The sequence below is a fragment of the Capricornis sumatraensis genome, chromosome 8 (genome assembly GCF_032405125.1).
Source record: "Capricornis sumatraensis isolate serow.1 chromosome 8, serow.2, whole genome shotgun sequence".
Classification (NCBI taxonomy): domain Eukaryota; kingdom Metazoa; phylum Chordata; class Mammalia; order Artiodactyla; family Bovidae; genus Capricornis; species Capricornis sumatraensis.
In genome coordinates this window covers 70,877,735-70,897,641 of record NC_091076.1, presented here as the reverse complement: position 1 = coordinate 70,897,641, position 19,907 = coordinate 70,877,735, and the positions used below count along the sequence as shown (strand labels likewise).

Below are 19,907 nucleotides of genomic sequence, written 5' to 3'. Positions count from 1 at the left end.
CCTGGCCCGTGTCCCCACAGGTGTTCTTCCGGGCGGGCACATTGGCACGGTTGGAGGAGCAGCGAGATGAACAAACCAGCAGGAACCTAACCCTGTTCCAAGCGGCCTGCAGGGGCTACCTGGCCCGGCAGCACTTCAAGAAGAAGAAGGTGCTGCTCTAGGGACAGCCTGGTCCCCTTCCCCAGCCTATCCGGGCAGAGCTGAGCTCCAGGGGTCGGGGTGGGACTGGGAGGGACATTCCCGTGGGGCAGGAGGCTGGGCATGGGGCTGAGTTATCTTTATCTGGGGGACAAGAGGTAGGACCTCCCAGGGGCACCCTGGGCCAGGGCAGGGGATGGACAGCACCCCCCTGCCAGCCAGCGTGCTCGTGTGCCTGGTGATGAGACCGTGTGGGCTGGTCCGAGGCTGGGTGGTGGGGAGCAGGGCCCAGACAAAGGTGGGCTAGGGATCGCAGGCTGCTCCATGAAGATTAAGGAGCTGTGTCAGCGACTCCTTTTCTTATTAGCAAGTCCATAAAACAGCCAGCACCACCGCCTCTTGTGTTTCAGCAAGATTAGGTTTTATAGCACATCTAGGCCGGCGTGCTGGAAATAATCAGGCAGCAAATAAAGCAGATGAAATTATTCCTAATGATGGCAGATCGGTTAGTGCCCAGTGCGGTGCTCCAGGGGCGCGCTCTCTGCCGCCCACTCTCTGAGGGTCGGAGGGAGGCTGAGGGCAAGGGGTGGTTCAGGGAGTGTTTGACTCGGAGTGGGTCTGGTGGCCAGAGGGACAGCCCCAGAGGCTGGGGCTGGTGGCGGGGACCATCCTGGCTGGACTTGGGGCTGACAGCCTGCTGTGCGCCACCCCCACCCCAACTTAGATCCAGGACCTAGCCATTCGCTGCGTGCAGAAGAACATCAAGAAGAACAAAGGGGTGAAGGACTGGCCCTGGTGGAAGCTCTTCACCACCGTGAGACCCCTCATCGAGGTCCAGCTGTCAGAAGAGCAGATCCGGAATAAAGACGTACGGGACAGCCTGGGGAGGGGAGGGCTGAACTTCATCCACATGGGCCGGAGTTTTGCCAACTTGTCTTGGCCTCCCAGTGCTCCTTTGTTCAGTCCACAGAGCTGATGTCCTTGAACCATGCCCAGCAAACAGAAGGCATCCCTCTAGGGTGCTGGCTGAGCCCCCGGGTATCCTCTTAGGATAAAACCTCAGGCATCTGCAGCCCATGGGGAAGGGTCTAGGGAAGGAGCCCCAGGCAGGCGGTGGCTTCCAGTTCCCTCATGTCGCGGCCTGAGCTTCACCAGCTTGGTTCACCCCAGGGGTGCAGATCCTGCCCCAGCGTCTCCCAGGGGCTCTGCCTTACTTTGCCCTCCTTCCTGCGCCCTAGGAGGAGATCCAGCAGCTGAAGAGCAAGCTCGAGAAAGTGGAGAAGGAGAGGAATGAGCTGCGGCTCAGCAGTGACCGGCTGGAGACCCGGGTGAGTGAGTGATTCCCAGCACCAGACAGACTGACCCCCCTCTGCGGGGTGCCCGTCCCAGGAGGCCTCCCTGCCATCCCCCCACCACTGTTCAGCTGAGTGAGGCAGTTGGTTCAATGGGTGGTGACTCCCTCCCCCATTAGATCTCAGAGCTGACATCGGAGCTGACGGATGAACGTAACACAGGAGAGTCCGCCTCCCAGCTGCTGGACGCAGAGACCGCGGAGAGGCTCCGGGCTGAGAAGGAGATGAAGGAGCTGCAGGTGAGGGCAGGGCCGAGCTAGTGGCTGCCACACACGCTAGCGCCCGTCTACTCCCCCTAAGACAGGTGGCATCTTGGCCACCAGCCCAGCAGCCCGACAGCCCTGGGTAAGCTTGTGACCGTGGTCTATGTGGTTCAGGGGCGTGGGCGGTACTGAGTGAGGGGGTGGGGCAGCACAGCACATAACCACCTCTCTACAGACCCAGCACGATGCACTGAAGAAGAAAATGGAGGTGATGGAGATGGAGGTGATGGAGGCCCGTCTCATCCGGGCAGCTGAGATCAACGGGGAACTGGCTGATGGTGACACAGGTGAGTCAGAGGCTGGAGGACCTGGCCGTGGCCTGAGTGGCGAGTTCTGAGGCCCCGCCATGGGCAACCACACCCCTCATCTTCTGTCTGAAGAGCTGTTATAAGGCTATGTGAAATGAATTGATGAGAAAGTAGAGATGCCAGTAAGCACAGGGGATTATCATGGAACGTGGTAACAATGGCAACCCACTCCAGTATTCTTGCCTGGAGAATCCCATGGACAGAAGAGCCTGGCAGGCCACAGTCCGTGGGGTCGCATGAGTCGCACATGACTTAGCGACTAAACCACCACAGCAACCATGATAATGACAATGTTTGAGGACCGTGATCTGGTGGTCCTTGGGAGAAGACAGCACACGTGGCCACATCTCTCTCTCTAGGCTTCTCCCGGCTAGTGGCTCCTCCTGCCTTGGAAGGAAGTCACCGATCCAGGGACCTTTCTGAGTCCCTCTGGCTGACTCCGCCTGCCCCCCAAGCCTTCATCCCCCTCCACCCCTTCTCGAGGACTCTCAGCATCTCATTCATCCCCTGTCTGCCCCCACCCCACAGGCGGCGAGTGGCGTCTGAAGTATGAGCGAGCCGTGCGGGAGGTGGACTTCACCAAGAAACGGCTCCAGCAGGAGTTTGAGGACAAGCTGGAGGTGGAGCAGCAGAGCAAGAGGCAGCTGGAGAGGCGGGTGAGGCTTGTGCTGGGGAGGGGCGGGGCGGCACTGGGCGCCGCGTGCTGGCGTGGGGAACGGCCGGTGAGCCAGGCAGGCCCTGGGAGAACAGGGAGGGTTTGGTGCTGGATGTGAGGGACAACCAAGGGCAGACTACTGTCAGAGTGTCTTAGATTCCCGACGAGCCTGACTTCATCCTTGGACCCCAGACTGCCCTCTCCTTCACCCACCGCCCTCTCCTCACCTCCCCCACCAGTACCTCCAGGCCTCTTGAGGGCTGCTGACCCTGCACCCCCATCTCGTCCTGCTAGCTCGGGGACCTGCAGGCAGATAGTGATGAGAGCCAGCGGACGCTGCAGCAGCTCAAGAAGAAGTGCCAGCGGCTGACGGCCGAGCTGCAGGACACCAAGCTGCACCTGGAGGGCCAGCAGGTCCGCAACCATGAGCTGGAGAAGAAGCAGAGGAGGTGGGTGGGTCCCCTGGCTTGGATGCAGTGAACCTCTTTGAGCAGTTCCCTGCCTCCTTCTAGGGAGGAGAGACGAGAGGGCCTGAATTTGGCTGGGGCTTCATCTGCCTGGTCCCTCGCCCTGGAATCAGAGTCAGGGTCTGACTTCTGACCTGCGAGGCACATGTAGACCACAGCGTTCCTGATGGCCTGCTCGGGGCTCTGCTCTCAGATGTTGCCTCCCTCACCCCTCACTGTGTGCTGTTACCCTGCCTGGGCTCTGGAAGGATGGGTGTCAGCCAGCCCCCATGCAGGAACCACTCCACGGTGGTCCTGCCCCTTGCATCCCCCAACATCCGGCTCCCCATTCCCGTGCCCCACCCCCACCCCCGCCCCTGTTGCCTCAGCTACACAAACACAGACTCCTGGCTAATGTCATTCAACTACCTGCCACTTCCATCTCATTATGATAATGCCCCGAAGTGGCAGGGTTGCGGGGGACAGCCCTCGTAGGAGAAAAGCCAATCTAAATTAATTTCCCGGGCCAGGATGGGAATGGGACGCCTTTATTAGGAACAGGGAGGAACCGCCACATCCTGGGAACAGCAGGAAGCTCCAGGGAATGGGGTGGGCACCCGGTTCCCCTCTGCAGAGGATGGATTCTCAGCAGAGGCACCGGTTGCTTTTGTGAAGGGACAGCCCCATGGCCCTAGGGGTGAGGAGGGCAGGGCTGGGTCCCTCCAGTGACCCGGGGTTACCCTCAGCCTCCTGGGCTCATTGCCAAGTGAGAGGCACTAGGAAAGCCCTATATTCCTCCCTCTTGGTGCTCTGACTCTCTGCTCCCCTGGTTCTTATCTGTACCCCCACCCTCCCTTTTACCTAGAGGCAGGCACCCTTAGGGGCCCCCCTCAGAGCACTCCATGACAGTGCTAGCTCAACCTAGTTACTATCTTGCTGCACTCCCCGCTGGGTAACTTATTAAGTTTCAGTGGGCCTGGAGTTTTCTTACTTTTTTTTTTTCCTTGACGTGAGGTTGGGATGGGAGTGAGCTTGTCAGTTTTCGACAGGGACAGGAACCCGATTAGCTATTCCAGGAAGGTGTTAAGAGGAATTTCAGCAATTTGCTCCTTGTTTGGAGTCACTGGGCAGGAGATAGAAGGCTGGGAAGTGGAGGAACAAAGGAGGAGCCCCCCCCACCCCGGCTGTGGCCTGCGTTCCCGTTGAAGCATGCTGCCAACTGGGCACAGGGGGATGGGGTCTCCAGCCCGGGGTAGGGTGTCCTGGGGTGATGGGGTGCTGCTGGGACAGGTAGGCCTGGGTAGAAGCTGGGGCCCAGAGGTGGCCCATCTAGAGCTGTAGAAAGTGAATGAGATGAGGCAGGATGTTCATTTCCACCCCTTCTGACACCCCTTCTGCCTTCACCCTAGTCCGTCTTCCTATCCTTTGATCTGTTGAAAGAGAAAAGGCCGAGACTTAACGCCAGAGGAGAGTCTGTCCACTTCTTCCCTGGAAGCAGTCTGTGGGTCCCTCTTAGGCCCTCTTGATGAAATGCTCCCCCACCCCTCAAGCCCAGACCAGGTTGCTCAGCAGGGTTCTGGTGGCCTGACCTTAACCCCTCTGCACTGGCCCCAAGCTCAGGCTGCATGAGTCCTCCCGTCTTGCACCCTGTCTGGGTCTGTGGCACCACTTCCTGGCAGCCTCCGGGTGCTGGAGGCCCGGACTCTCCCTTCATCTGATGGAGCCGCCATGGCCCCGCTCCCTGGCAGGTTCGACAGCGAGCTCTCACAGGCGCACGAGGAGGCCCAGCGAGAGAAGCTGCAGCGGGAGAAACTACAGCGGGAGAAGGACATGCTCCTCGCCGAGGCCTTCAGCCTGAAGCAGCAGATGGAGGTGCGTGGAGCTGCCTGCCGTCTGTACCTCCCCCACCCCAGGCTCGGGCTCGCCCAGGACCAGCCTCATCTTCTCTTTCCCTCCAGGAAAAAGACATGGACATCGCGGGATTCACCCAGAAGGTTGTGTCACTGGAGGCCGAGCTCCAGGACATTTCTTCCCAAGAGTCCAAGGATGAAGCCTCTCTGGCCAAGGTCAAGAAACAGCTCCGAGACCTGGAGGCCAAGGTCAAGGATCAGGAGGAAGAGCTGGACGAGCAGGCGGGGACCATCCAGATGCTGGAGCAGGTGCTGAGGGCTGGGCCAAGGGAGGCAGCACCATCCTCTCTGCAGCCCTGGGGTGTGTGGCAGAGGAGGATGAGATCCTGAATCCAATCGGTCATCCTTTCTCTTATTCACAAAGTACTGAGGGGACATCTGATCTGTGCCAGCCACAGTGTGAAGATAATTAAGCTTTTTCACGGCACTTTCCATGAGAACAGATCTTAATTGAGCTCCACTGGTGAGGGGCTCAGGAGGCAGGGCAGCTGGAAGGCCTTGAGCCCGTCCAGCCTGCCACTGAGCCACCGTGTCAGTTCAGGCAGCTAGAGCCCTGAGGCCAAGTGGAAAAGCGGCAGGATTGCCCCTGCGCCCAGCAGCCTTCCCTGGGCCTGTGCCAGGACTCTAGTAAAGGAGTTCAGTTTCTCTGGAGAAGCCAGCTGCCACCAGAGCAAGGTGGCAGCACAGGGAACTGCTGGCAGAGACGTTCCCTGCTCCCGAGCCTGGGGATAGCGGCTGATTGGGGTGTGGTGGGGAGGGGTCGGGGTGCTGCTGGGGAAGAAACCCAGCCCTTACTCCCACCCACCTCCAGGCCAAGCTGCGACTTGAGATGGAGATGGAGCGGATGAGGCAGACCCACTCCAAGGAGATGGAGAATAGGGATGAGGAGGTGGAGGAGGCCCGGCAGTCATGTCAGAAGAAGGTAAACCAGTTGGCTCTGACCCGTCCAGTAGAAACACTGGTTCCCCCATCACTGCTTTAAAGTAAGAACTTTTCCAGATGTAAACTATTATATATAGGATGGATAACCACTAAGGTCTTACCCTGTAGCACAGGGAGCTATATTCAATACCCTGTGATAAACCATAATAGATAAGAACATTTTTTAAAAAGAAAATCTTTATGTACATAACGAAATCACTTTGCTGTACAGCAGAGAATGGCACAACATTGCAGACTGACTATATTTCAATTAGAAAACAAATCTAAAGTAAGGGCTTCTCTGTTTTCTTTGCAACCCCGTGGACTGCAGCACACCAGGCTTCCCAGTCCCTCACTATATTCCATTGCTATTCAGGGCTGGGAAGCTCTGCTTGGGATCCTGGCATTGGCCAGGATGTGTGCTGCCCTGAGGGTTCATAGAGAGGCCCAGGCCCTTGGGGAGCTAACACCCCCTGCTTTCTATGCCAAGCTGCAAGCACAAAGGCTCTGGAACAAGAGCTCCCACCTGGGCCTGCACCACTGCTCGTGGCCTGCCGTCCCTCCCCTTCCTCCAAGGCTGCTCTGGAACCCTGGGAACTTTGAGTTCAGGGTCTGCCCCTCCAGGTCATCCATCCTCAGCCCCTGCCCCACTATTCTCCCAGGGCCGCGGCGGGGAGGGGTCCAGCAGGGAAGGGGCTGGCGGGTACCTGACTCTGAAGGGACCCATGGGCCCCTATTTGCAGTTAAAGCAAATGGAAGTACAGCTTGAGGAAGAGTACGAGGACAAGCAGAAGGTGCTGCGGGAGAAGCGGGAGCTGGAGGGCAAGCTGGCCACACTCAGTGACCAGGTGAGCAGAGACCACTGGCTGCGGTGGGGAGAGCCAGGAACAGGAGGGCGCTGGCTCTGTAGGGCCTTGCCATCACCTGCAGGAGGGTGATCACCACCCAGGGCACACTGGGCTTTCTCACCTCGGCTGGTGTGATCCCAGCCCTGCCACTATCGTTGCTCATTAAGGCATCTCGGAGAGTGAGGGCAGGGCAAGGAGGGGGCTCAGGGAAGACAAGCGGAGGCCCCGTGGCAGAGCCCAGAGCCCCAGCTCCTGGCGTCCACCCAGGTGAACCAGCGGGACTTTGAGTCAGAGAAGCGGCTCCGGAAAGACCTGAAGCGCACCAAGGCCCTGCTGGCAGACGCCCAGATCATGCTGGATCACCTGAAGAACAACGCACCCAGCAAGAGGGAGATCGCCCAGCTGAAGAACCAGGTATCGGCAGACAGGACGTCATCATTTCCCTCTCCGTCTTGCCCCTGCCAGTGGTTCTTGAGTCCTTGGGAAGGAAGGTGACAGGGAAGCGGGGAGAAGCTGGACTCCTGAGGGTCAGCGTGTGCTGTAGGCATGATGGTCAAGCCCAGAGTGCTGTGGACGGCCCCACACCTGCCACCCTGTCATGGGTGGAGAAGTAGTGCACTCAAAATGCATCACAGCCCCGGGGTCTGAAGTGAACAGAGGAGAAGGAGGAGAGCGCCGGGTTCCCTCTCCCCCGGGAGCCCCCTGCACAGCCCTCCTGTCCCTGGGGAGTGGCTGACGTCCCTCCCTGGGGCGGGGGTGGGGTTGGCTCTGTGTTCAGTTGGAGGAGTCAGAGTTCACTTGTGCAGCGGCCGTGAAAGCGCGGAAAGCGATGGAGGTGGAGATCGAAGACCTGCACTTGCAGATCGATGACATCGCCAAGGCCAAGACAGCGGTAAGGACGCGGGGTGTGCAGAGCCGGACTCGGTAAGGACGCGGGGTGGGCAGAGCCGGACTCGGTAAGGACGCGGGGTGGGCAGAGCCGGACTCGGTAAGGACACGGGGTGTGCAGAGCCGGACTCGGTAAGGACGCGGGGTGTGCAGAGCCGGACTCGGTAAGGACACGGGGTGGGCAGAGCCGGACTCAGGTGGCTGAGGGACGATGGAGCCGTGACAGTGGCTCCTTTTATGCTATACAAGGCCCCTTCCCCAGCCCAGGACTTTCTGCAGGGAGAGTAGGCCTCCACTCCTCTGCCTCTCCCCACTTAGAGGCCTGGGAGGGGGCGGCGAGATGGAGGAGGAAGCCAGCAAGGGCCCATCTCCCTGTTTAACCACCTGCCTGTGGGAACTTGGCCACAGGCCCCACACCATAAATAAAGCAGCTAATGTGGCTGAGGGATGTAAACAGGTACCTAGAGATTAGCAGAAGCACCGATAAGAGGACGGGATGACTCCGTTTCCCTCCCCTGCCCCTGGCCAGCCCCACTGACAAGCCCAAGCGGCAGCTAATTAGAGCGCTTATTTAATGCCTCCCGTTTAATTCCCCACCTCTCCCACGGCCCATCCATCGGCCGAGAGCTCATTACTGGGATGCGGCCACTGGTATACCTCCTCGGGCAGGGAACGGGGCAGGGGAGGAGGCTGGGCTTGGCTCTGGGCTCCCTGGCCCCCCAGCTAGTCCCTCAGCTGCAGAGAGATGCCAGTCTCCTGGGCTTGATTTATCCCTGTGACATTTGTGCTCCTCAGCAGTTTTCAGGTGAGTAATTCAAATTCCTTAATTGTGTTAAAAAAGGCTGTTATAAAATTACCATTTTATTTAAATCCAAGTTAATAAATTTCTTGGCGGAGGCATCCCCAGCTCCCCGCAGCCCGGTAACAAGATGGATGGGGGCAGAGAAGGAGCCAACGCAGTCATTTTGGTTTGGAATTACTGGCTAATAGATTCATTCATTTCCTGAAGCTGCTGTTGGCTGTCTCTTCTCCTCCCCACAGGAGTGGACTGGCCGTGGGGACTGGATGGTCAGGGAGCAGGCATTCCCGGGGGAGAACAACAGTCCAGGCCAGGAGAGCTTCACAGATTTGAGGGGTCCTTCCCTGGGGCCTGGAGAGGGCAGAGTGTGCAGAGGTTAAGGCCTAGCCGCTAGTGCTGGACGATGGATCGTTTGGTTCTGGGTAGACTTTTTCTGCCTTCTCATTAGCTTCCTAAGAGCTGTGGGGAAGCAGTTGTCATTTAGCCCAGGGTCTGCCTGAGCTGGGCTTCACAGGTGGCACTATTTGTAAAGAACTTGCCTGCTAATCCTGGAGATATGAGAGACATGGGTTCCATTCCTAGGTTGGGAAGATCCCCTGGAGGAGGGCATGGCAACCTGCTCTAGTATTCTTGCCTGGAGAATCCCATGGACAGAGGAGCCTGGTGGACTACAGTCCATAGACTTGCAAAGACTTGGACATGACTGAAGTGACTTAGCGCACGTGCACACATACACACATGCTGCCTAAGCTGCAGAGACAGTCCTTCCACTCAGCTCCCAGGCCCAGAGCAGAGCAGGACAGGCAGCTCCCTGAGCACCACTGGTCCTGGCACCCCTTCCAGCAGGTCGGCCTGGCCCCATCATTAGCTCTTCCCACTGGTGGTGGCCAAGGGAGGTTCAGTCTTCCCACCCAGAGCCATTAGTCACGCCAGGCCTGATGCTCTTGGTCTGTCTTTGCCTCTGTCCAGCTGGAGGAGCAGCTGAGCCGCCTTCAGCGTGAGAAAAATGAGATCCAGAACCGGCTGGAGGAGGATCAGGAGGATATGAACGAGCTGATGAAGAAGCACAAGGCGGCCGTGGCTCAGGTACCCTGCCTGGGAGTGCCCCGCCACACCCTGCACGGGCACCGTCCCCTGGTCCTCCTGTAGGCCCCTGTCACGGTACCTGCATGCCCTGGGCCTCCAAGTGGGGCAGAGCGGGCTGGAATTTGGTGCTCATGGGAAGTCCTGCTTCGGCACTCTCTGCTTTCCCAGGCTTCCCGGGACCTGGCTCAGATGAATGATCTCCAAGCTCAGCTAGAAGAAGCCAACAAAGAGAAGCAAGAGCTGCAGGAGAAGGTGGGGACCAGTTTTTCCCTTGGTAAAGAGAGGGGGCCAGGGTTCCTGTTTGTGGGGATGAGCTCCCAAGCTCACAGATTCACATGCGCTTCTCTCTGCCATCAGTCAGCGTCAGTGAGTGCAAAGGCCTAGGCTTGGAGCCATGTCACCATAGCAGATGTTTTTGGCTTCAACTGCCTCATTATGCATTTCTGTTCCCTCTCTGGTCCTTAGTTCTCTCCTTTTTCTCCAAAGGGCAAAATCTTTGCCACCACGGGGTCAGGTGAGGGGGTGCCCCTGTCTCAGGGACCCATCCTTCCAGCTCCCTGTCCAGCCTTCTGGTCACCATGGTGATCTTGCAGGGAAGGGGGTATAGAACTTGCCCCTTCCCTTTCCAGGCTCAGTTCTTTCTTCCTTTCCTGACCCCGCCCCCCAGCTACAAGCCCTCCAGAGCCAAGTGGAGTTCCTGGAGCAGTCCATGGTGGACAAGTCCTTGGTGAGCAGGCAGGAAGCTAAGATCCGGGAGCTGGAGACACGCCTGGAGTTTGAAAGGACCCAAGTAAAGCGGCTGGAGGTGGGCACACACTTCCCCCATCTCTTCCGCAGTAGGGAAGGGCTGAGTGGCCCCGGCTGGAGCCACGCATGCTCAGCAGGGCCGGGGAGGCCTGAGGCCGCTCCTCCACTCCTCCACTCCTCCGAGGCCCCTGCCAAGCTGCCAGGCCAGCTGACGGGGCGGGTGCCTTCTCCCCCCGCCCACCCGGCCTGCTCTCTGGGCACCGCGGAGCCTGCCTGCTTTACATTCTGTTTCCGTGCATGCTTTCTGCCAGGGGACCACAGCAGCTTAGCTTTTCGTCTTCATATTTTCCTCCACCGTGCGCTCCCCCCCGTCGGTTCCCTCTCTGCTCTCCGGCAGGGTCATAAATATGCAGCGGATAGCGCCACTTCTTCAAGGGCTGGAGTCTGTCCTCTCGTCTCACCGCTTGCTCTTTCTCTTTCCCTTTCTCATTCCCCTTTTCCGTCAATTTTCCCCGCGCCTGCTGTCTCTGCTTTTCTCCTTCCCTCTTCATTTCCCTCCATTTTGCCCCATTTTCTTCCCTCTCCCTCTGAGTCTGTTTTCTCCCCCAGTCCCATTCCCTTCCTCACTTCCCTGAGCTATTTCTTCCTTTCTCCCCATCCCCTTTGTCCTCTCTCTCTACTTGTCCTTCTCTTCCCTCTAACCCTTCTCCTTTTTCTGTTCACCCCCGTCTTCTCTTTCCATCCCTCCTTCCTCCTAACCATAATCTCCATCCTCCACATTTAATCCTTTCGGTTCCACTCTCCTGAAGCCCGCATGCTCCAGCGCCTTTCTTTCCAACAGAGCAGGTAGGAAGAAAGAGGCCGGCAATGATCTCTCGAGGGTGCAGACATCATCTGAGCGCTGACTGGCCTCCATGAGAAGTGTGCTCATGGTGTGGGTGCTGAGCATCCCTGCCTCTTTCCCCCTTACTCCTGAGTCAGTGGAGCAGGAAAGAGGATGGGGATGGAACCAGGTGACCATGGGGCTGGCAGCGGGCATCGGAGGGCATTAGTACCCTTGACCTAGGAAGAAAATGTGGCTGAACCTCCTAAGACAAGGTCACAGTTCTCCAGAGAGCTAGAGAGAATTAGAGGAGGCTTAGTAATAGTCCGTGCTCTGCCTTGGTAATATTTTGGTCCACAGTGTACACACAGAAAGGGTTAAGTAGGTTGCCTCAGGCCCCAAAGCTATTACAGGGCAGAGGAGACCGGTGGGCTGGTGGATGTGGACCAGACTGCAGCACTTGCCTCTTTTTCTCAAGGGTCCCAGTCCCTTTCCTCAGCTCTCTCATTTTGCCTTCAGCTCAGACAGGCAGTATTATGGTTTAGATGCACAGAATGTTAAACACCTATGGCCCTTAGAGATGTAGCCTAGCACTCTTATTATTTTCAAGACATAGAGGCTAGGGGCTGAGAGCAGAGCCCCCACGGCCAGTCCAAGATTAGGACCAGAGGCAGGGTGCTTCCCTCACATTGCCCCCATCTCCAGTTCATTTTCTGCTCAGCGTCCTATGGCCTGGGAGGGGAAATGTGTTCAAGTTTCTGGGGAAAGAGAGATTCATCAGGTTTAGAGGGATGGCTTTGTGTTTAGCACGTGATGACTGTTTAGTCTCCTCCTAATCCAGAATTCTCAGTAAAGTCATTTGCCTCTGAGCACAGGCTCTCGCTTTTAGAGCTTCTGGGTTTAGGGTCTCTGGGGGAAGCCCTGCTGCCTGGGGAGGCCCCACACATGGCATCAGTATGGACTCGAGACAGAGCCCTTTTCCAACCTAGGTGATGGTGGTGATAATGATGTAGCACCTTTCATCTTCCAGAGTGCTGTTAGATAGCTTACCTTATTCGGGCCTTAAAAGCCCCCTGGGGAATAGATGTTATTCTCCTCCTTTTATAGAAAGGCAACGGGAGCCACCCCCTGGGGCTTAAGTGCTTGCCCACCTGAGTCCGGAGCTCTGCCACACCCCGCTCTCTGCCCTGCTGATGGATCTCTCTTCCCACCTCCCTGTCCAGAGCCTGGCCAGCCGGCTCAAGGACAACATGGAGAAGCTGACTGAGGAACGGGATCAGCGCGCGGCGGCTGAGAACAGGGAGAAGGAGCAAAACAAGAGGCTGCAGCGGCAGCTCCGGGACACCAAGGAGGAGATGGGTGAGCTCGCCAGGAAGGAGGCCGAGGCGAGCCGCAAGAAGCATGAACTGGTAATGCCCCCCACCCACGAGGCTGCAGGTTGGCAGCCCTCTGAGAGGCTGCTAAACACACACCTCCTCACCCTGGGCTTGTGGAGGTGGGCTGCACAGATGGTTTAGAGGACTGGAGGGATGAGAACGTGCCAAGAGGATAGACAGTCCACCAAGCCTGAGGGCAGGCCAGGGGCTAAGGAGGGTGGCACCAGCTCTGCCTCAGGCGAGGCCAGGCCCCCACAGCCCAGCCACACCAGGGCAGAGAAAGTTCTGCAGGTTCTCTACAGCACCCACAGAGCTGCTGCTGGCCCAGAAAGATGTGAAGCTGGCCTTTTTGGGGGCAGCTGGATGAGACGCCAGCCCTCCTATGGACTGGACTGCCCCCTCTCCCTTCTAGGAGATGGATCTGGAGAGTCTGGAAGCTGCTAACCAGAGCCTGCAGGCTGATCTGAAACTAGCGTTCAAGCGCATCGGGGACCTGCAGGCTGCCATTGAGGACGAGATGGAGAGTGATGAGAACGAGGACCTCATCAACAGGTGAGGGGCCTCTATGGCAACTATGGCCGGCTCAGAGGCCCTCTTGACCACCTCCAGACCAGGTAGAACAACTGCGACCTGGGTCTCCCCGCCACTGAGCCGCCTGCCCACCCTCCCCTCACTGCCAGACCCCAGCACGGACCTCCATCCGACGGCAGCTGAGGGGTGGACAGGTGGTGCCCACATGAGAAGCCTTCCGCACGTCCTCCCCATACCCCTCCCCAGGCCTCCCAGGACCTGGCTCTCCAGCTCTGCCTGTTCAAGATGAGTTATTCCCCCATTTAGCTACATTTCTGATGGCGCCTGCCCCACTCTGGGGAGAGCAGAGATTTAAGGGCCGTGGTGCCTTGTTACAGTACCAGAGATTTTCTCTCATAAAACCCACCCGGGGAAAGGTTTAGGAGAGATTTGTGGCCTTAGGCTGAGGAGGCAGTCACGAGGCAGGCAGACCAGCGGTAGAGGTGAGTCAGGCCCTGGAGAAGCTCCTAAGGCTGCCCTGGGCAGACCCCACCTGCCCTGGGATTTGCCCCCACCCCACGTGAAGGCTGGGACTCCATCCTGCTCCTGGGCTGTCCAGGGAGCCTGCTCCTTTGGGGCAGGGAAATGGTACCCTAGGCAACCTCCCTCTGAGCCTCCCTCTGAGTACAGCACTGTCCTACCTCCTGGTCTTAGCCAGCCAGAGCCTTGTCTTGCCGAAGAAGGAGAGGGTCCTCCGCTGAAGGGTCCGCCCTGGTTTGCCCGTTGACTTTTCTGGGTTCTTTAGGCCCCCTTGCCCACCTTTTCTTTCTGTTTCCAGTTTGCAGGACATGGTGACAAAGTATCAGAAAAGAAAGAATAAACCGTGAGGACTGGAGCGCACGCGCTCTCTGCCTCTCCTCGCCTGGTGTCTAACCGCCCCTAACCCCGGGCTCCCGCTGCACTGCACGTGGCATGTGGACACACAGTGACCTCCACTCCTCCAGCTAGTCTCTCACGCTAACCGGGCTACTCTGTCCTGGGGGAGGCAGGGCAGCAGAGGGCAGGCCATGAGGGTGCTCCGCCTGGGAGGCTCCTGGCCCCCACATCCTTGGTTGGCAGGATGGGGGCTCCATCAGAAAGGAGAGCTGTGTCTCAGCAGGTGGTCCCCACGGTCTGCCTTCCTGGGTTTCGGCCTCGCCTCCCTCAGAAACCAAGGGGCCATTTTCCGGCCTCTTTCTCTCGCGGGGGAAGATCTGGGTTGGATTTCTCCCCATCCGTGGGCTCCTTTGGAGCCTGACCTGCCTGAAAGTGTGTGTGTTTCATTTTGAAAGGTCCGCCCCCCTACTTTTGGCAGACGGGGTAGAAGGAGAGGGGCATCTAACAGTTACTTATTGGGAGAAAGCAAGCAACTGTGGATGATGGCGGGGCAGGCTCTGTGTGGCAGGGGGAGGGTACACAGCCAGCTGTTTACTGTACCCGCCGTGGGCTCTTTGGGCAGGAGACCTCAGGCATTGGTGCCGGAGCTGTCAGTCAGGTGGGGGGAGCCCAGTAGCCCCACCCCCTTTCCGTTTCCTTCTTTCTGGGTGGGAGCCGAACAGCAGGTGCAGACGCTTGCGCCTTCAGGAGGATTAGATCGAAGTGATCCTCCGTCAGATTCAACAGGGCTGGTCTTCGGAGGTTGTTATTCCAGGGCGGCCTTGGGTTTCCACCCCTCCCCTCTCTCTTGCTGGCAGACCTCCTCCTCTGGCCAGGATGGGCTGGCGGCAGAGCAAAGGACTCCGTGAGAGCTAATGATAAATGTAATAGTGTGTAACAGTGATAGAGGGCCGCTGGAGCCCGGTTGTCACACACAATTAATATCCCCCGCCGTTCTGTCTCCGTTTGTTTGTTCCCCCGCGATTTGGCTCCCAGTTAACTAATAGCACATGAGCCTGGACATAAATTGTATTTGACGCGAGGTTTAATTCCGACCATTTAAAATTTCAACTGCCCCCTGAGCTGGCCTGGCCCTGGAGTTTGTTTACAGGCCTGATTATTTAAGGAAAAGAAGCCAAACATCCTCTATAGGCTTGAAACTAAAGAGAAGGCAAGGGCAGGCAGGCCAGCTTCTCAACTCATTCGCTGCTCTGAATGTAAGGAGGCAAATTCGTATTCTGGGCCCGTAACTGTCTGTCCCCTGTGTGTTCCAGCCCTGCCATCCTTGGGCTGTTGGAGCTTTGAGGCCTGATAAAATGCACATTTCAGTTCACATTCTAAACTCCTGCAGACATCCGCGTGCACACACACCAGTGTGCACTCATGCAGGCACACGGGCGGCTGCAGTCCTAGCCCGGTTCCTGCTAATGGTAGAGGGGTGGTGTGGGTCTTTCCCTCGGCAGCTCTATGCCCAAGCTCCAAGTTATTGAGCGCGCGTGCTAAGGCGGGCGAAAAATAATGTTTCGATTTACTTAGAGATACAGTTGTTATTGCCATAACCTTAATGAAAGCAGTAAACAGCACAGTATTAAGGGAGATTTATACAGAAATGCTTTTAACATGTAGACATAGATTTTGCGATGCATACAGCACCTCCTTTCTAAAGGCAATCAATATGGTTATGAACGGCGGTGATAAATTACAGGCTCTGAAGCTGGAGAAGGAGGTTTTTTGCACGGGTGTATAAATCAGGAGGTATTGGCGTTCCATGGGGCCCGTGCACCACAGTAAATCTGCCGGGCTTGGACGGGCACAGGGCTTGCATTAACGGTTTTGGGGTTGTCTACTAAACTCCTGTTTACCCGGGGCATCAGCCAGCCTCGTCTTTGTTATAATTCTGTATTTGACGGAAGCCCATAAAATACGCCTCTTTATTCCCCTCCCCACAAGTCTTGCTGTCTCACAGTCCCCAGAACAGTGTCTGGTGGTGTGGTTTCTTCTCTGTGCGTGTGTGTGTGTGTACACATGCCTGTGTGACTATTTATTCAAGAACATAATTCAGGAACGGGGCTGCTCCTGTTGACACAGATGAAAGGAAATTTATATCAAGGAGAAATCCTAGCATATCCATAGCAGGGAACATGGTGAGCAGACATTTTGCAGAATTCTAGAAGCATTCTCACTCGGAAGCTGTCTGCAAGCCCTTGCTGCTTTGTGAAGAAATCTCCATGATTTCAGCATCAGAATTTGACTCCTGTGGGCTATCGAGAGGGCTTAGGTCAGCTTGGCCAGTAAAAGCCTTTGGGGAGCAAGAGCCACAGGCTTCCTGAAGGAGGAAGAGGAGCTAGGAGAGACAGAGCCTTTGCCGGGGACTCCTGGGCACCCCCCACCCCAATCTCCTGGTGCAGCTTGGATCTTGGGGCTGTGACCAGCCCCTCGAAAAATGCTGCTGCCCTGCCCTGTCCTTTCTCTGTTTCTTAAAGGCCAAGGGGAGCTTCAGGATGGATCTGGGGTACGGTCTGTAGTGCCCAGGTTGGCATTGCCATAAGCCCAGGAGACTCCAAGTTCAAGTTCACTTAAGTCATAATAAAGCCCTTCTCTTCTCCGTCCCATCACCACCAACCCCTCTCTTGCAGTGAAGTCATGGAAAGTGGGAGTAGCCATAGCCACATTTGGGGGAACAGGCAGACAAGAACAGCAGAACAGGCCTCAGGGAGGAGGTGAAGGGCCCCTGACTCCACTTTTTAACCAAGAGCCATTTAGCTATAACTGATGAACAGACGGTCTCCCTGTCGTTCTCAGTTGGCTGAACAGCAGTTTGTCCCAGAAAGTGGGGTGGAGGTGCCTCCATGCTCCCCAGGGTCTTCTTGGTGGCTGTCACACAGTGTGGCCTGCTGAGCGGGGCAGGGGCCTTGTGAAAGGTGTGCTCTGGTCTAACCTCTCTTGTTCTCCCTGACTCACTGATGCGCATGCTGCCCTGCATCCCACCCCCCGCTGAGACAAACCTGCTGCCACTTAGTGCTCCCTCCTGGACCGCGAGTCATCACCTCTTCCCAGCCTTGCCTACCTTTCTGCTCCTCGTCCCACAGTGAAGGGGACTCAGACGTGGACTCGGAGCTGGAGGACCGGGTCGACGGTGTCAAGTCATGGCTGTCTAAAAACAAGGGGCCTTCCAAGGCAGCTTCTGACGATGGCAGCTTGAAGAGTTCCAGGTAAGCACGTGGCCTTCGCTGGGAGCAAAGGCCACCTCGTGCCCCAGGGATGGATGAGCAGTGCCTTGATCCCAAAGGGTGTGCCTCACACCACCTGTGTCTCTTTCTTGCCTGGAGGGGCCTAGGCACAGAGGATATGCACAGGAGGCCAGGTTTTTTCTTACTCAGGGTCTGCGTCACCATTATTTTGCCTAAGGAATGTTTGTCTTTACCAGGCTCAGGGCTTTGGTTTGGTGTAGGTTTAACTTCATCCTCACTCATTCATTCAACAAATGTTGATCGAACTTCCTGATGGTTTGTGTTCTTGGAATCAAGACTGAAATAGGGCACAGGGGGACTCCGGATCCCACAACCCTGGACAGGGCCAGCTTTAGATCTCTGAGGTCTTGGTAGGAATAGTAGCAGAAGAGGCCTCGGTTCCCCTTGACTCCCCATCACAGCTACAGACACACTTCATTCTCTGCCCGTTCTCTTCTTCCTCTGGTCTTTTCACTTGGCCTCCACTATGCTTTCTGGTAACACCCATCCACTGCAGAAACTGGCTCCCCTGTTGTCCAGGCCAGTCACGGTCTTCTGATGGCACAGGCAGCTACCCCGGAAATCTGGGACTCCGATCCCCATCCCTCACCTCTTGGCCAGCATGGGTCCCCTGCCACCACTGCTCTGCTGACTCCCACCTCCAGACTCAGAGCCATCCTGATCCCCCAGGACACACTGTTCCAGCCCCTCTGAGAGACGACTGGTGTGCTGGGTAGAAAGAGTAATCCCTCTCTTCCCTCAAGGGCTTCCCAGGTGACTCAGTGGTAAAGAATCCACCTTCCAATGCAGGAGATGCAGGTTCGATCCCTGGGTCGGGAAGATCCCCTGGAGAAGGAAATGGCAACCCACTCCAGTATTGTTAACTGGGAAATCCCATGGACAGAGGAGCCTGGTGGGTTACAGTCCAGGGGGTGGCAGAGAGTCCGGGGACACAACTTAGCAACTAAGCCACAACCACAATTCCTTCTCTAATGCCCCTGAGGCCCCTTGCCAAGCCCAGCCCCTCACCACAAGCCCCCAGCCGGCCCCTCTCTAATTGGTTTAATGTATTCGGCCAAACAACATTTTGTTATTGCAGAAAATGCCGCCTTCCCCACCCCACTGCCGTTCACCGCAGCGTGGCACCAGGCTCCAGGTAGTTGACAATGAAATAAATTGAACTAAACGTTTTAGAGGGGGAAAAGTGATGAAATAGAACAATAGTCTAATTTACATGACATTCTCCGTGAAGCTATTTTCACTGACGCAAATTATTTTGCTTCATTTCCTCCGACGTGCTCAGTGCCACTTTGCCAGAGCCGCTGCCGAGCTCTCCTCCTTCCTCCTCCTCCCTCCCCCGTGTCTTTATTCTCCGGGTTTAATGCCTGTGTCTCTCTCTCTCATTCTCTCTCTCTCTGCTGCCCCCGAATCTATCCATGCCAGAACCGCCCTCAGCACCGCGGGGAAGGAGGGCAAGGGGGTGGAGGAGAGGCCGACCTCGGTGCTCAGCTCGCTGAGCTACCGAAAGCGGCTCACCCTGAAGGACTCCATCGGGGGCACCGGGGACGAGGATTCGCTCTTCACCACCCTGAGCGAGCGGCCGGCCTCCCCGGAGAGGCCGCCCCGGAAGGCCCGCGGGGGCCCCAAGGAGGAGCCGGGCTCGGCCAGAAAGTCCGAGGAGCCAGACGAGGGCGGCTCGGTCCTCTCCAGCGGCGTCGGGGGCCGCACAAGCCGGCTGGAGAAGCGCTGGGGCTCAGACTTGGACCGGGCCTCGGCCGTCTCAGCGCCGGTCAGCCGGGCCTCCTCGGCCACCCGGCGCGGCTCCGGCGGCGAGGACGGGGTGCGCTCCTCCTTGAGCTTCTCGCTGTCAGGCTCCCCCAGTTCCCGGCGCAGCGCCTCCCGGCTCGACAACCTATCGATGACCCTCAGCCCTTCCTTGGGCCGGGCCTCGCTCCTCGGCCGGGAGAGCCCTGATTCCCGCCTGTCCCTGGGCCGGAGCTGCCTGGACGACTGGGACGATGGAGCCAGCGTGGCCTTGAGCGAGGCGCACTCGCAGTACAGCCACCCATCATCTCTGGCCCGCAGTCTGTCGGTGCCACCCCGGCCTCGCGCCTCCGCCTCCTCCACCCCGGAGGAGCCTCTGGGCTCCGGCGTCCGCCCGGTCAGCCGCCGCTCCTACCTGGACCCAGACCTGGAGGCCGCCATCAACGAGGTCCTGAGCTACAAACCCGCCCCGTTCCACCGGAGCAGCCTGGAGCCGGACTCCGAGGAGGATGATCGGAAGAGCATCCAGAGCACCCGCAGCGCCCAGCTGGACCCTCCGGAGCGAGCCACCAGCATTCGCCGCTCCGCCTCGGCCGCAGACGTGTCTCGGTCCCGCAGCAGCCGGAAGAGCCGAAGCAAGAGGAGGAGTAGCTCCAGCTCCAGCTCCAGCTCCGAAGATTCCTCGGAGCACAGGCAGCGGAAGAAGGGGCGCTCTCGGAAGAGCAAGAAGAAGTCCAAATCGAGAAGGAAGAGAGCGGAGTCCTCCTCCTCCTCCTCCTCCTCTTCCAGCGGCTCTACCATCTCAGGCCACAGCCGCTCGAGCGTGAAGAAGGGCCCAGCTGCGGAGGACGAGGAGGCCGGGCAGGGGCGCCGGCAGTCCCGGAAGGAGGAGAAGAAGCGCAAGAAGGAGGTGGACAGCCTGATGATG

At 57.8% G+C, this 19,907-nt stretch overlaps 1 protein-coding gene across 1 annotated transcript in view; it reads left to right on the top strand.

Annotated features, from left to right (window-relative positions):
- Positions 1 to 19,907, top strand: part of MYO18A (myosin XVIIIA) — a 101,033-nt gene that overhangs the window by 75,294 nt on the left and 5,832 nt on the right. The window contains exons 24-42 of the mRNA XM_068977972.1: positions 21 to 149; positions 863 to 1,006; positions 1,377 to 1,466; positions 1,610 to 1,729; positions 1,929 to 2,040; positions 2,590 to 2,717; positions 3,011 to 3,165; positions 4,911 to 5,034; positions 5,121 to 5,321; positions 5,884 to 5,994; positions 6,737 to 6,841; positions 7,109 to 7,255; positions 7,620 to 7,733; positions 9,498 to 9,614; positions 9,783 to 9,866; positions 10,282 to 10,419; positions 12,408 to 12,593; positions 12,973 to 13,112; positions 17,075 to 17,197. Of these exons, the coding sequence (XP_068834073.1) occupies positions 21 to 149; positions 863 to 1,006; positions 1,377 to 1,466; positions 1,610 to 1,729; positions 1,929 to 2,040; positions 2,590 to 2,717; positions 3,011 to 3,165; positions 4,911 to 5,034; positions 5,121 to 5,321; positions 5,884 to 5,994; positions 6,737 to 6,841; positions 7,109 to 7,255; positions 7,620 to 7,733; positions 9,498 to 9,614; positions 9,783 to 9,866; positions 10,282 to 10,419; positions 12,408 to 12,593; positions 12,973 to 13,112; positions 17,075 to 17,197 (2,468 nt within the window). The remainder of the gene's footprint in view (positions 1 to 20; positions 150 to 862; positions 1,007 to 1,376; positions 1,467 to 1,609; positions 1,730 to 1,928; positions 2,041 to 2,589; positions 2,718 to 3,010; positions 3,166 to 4,910; positions 5,035 to 5,120; positions 5,322 to 5,883; positions 5,995 to 6,736; positions 6,842 to 7,108; positions 7,256 to 7,619; positions 7,734 to 9,497; positions 9,615 to 9,782; positions 9,867 to 10,281; positions 10,420 to 12,407; positions 12,594 to 12,972; positions 13,113 to 17,074; positions 17,198 to 19,907) is intronic.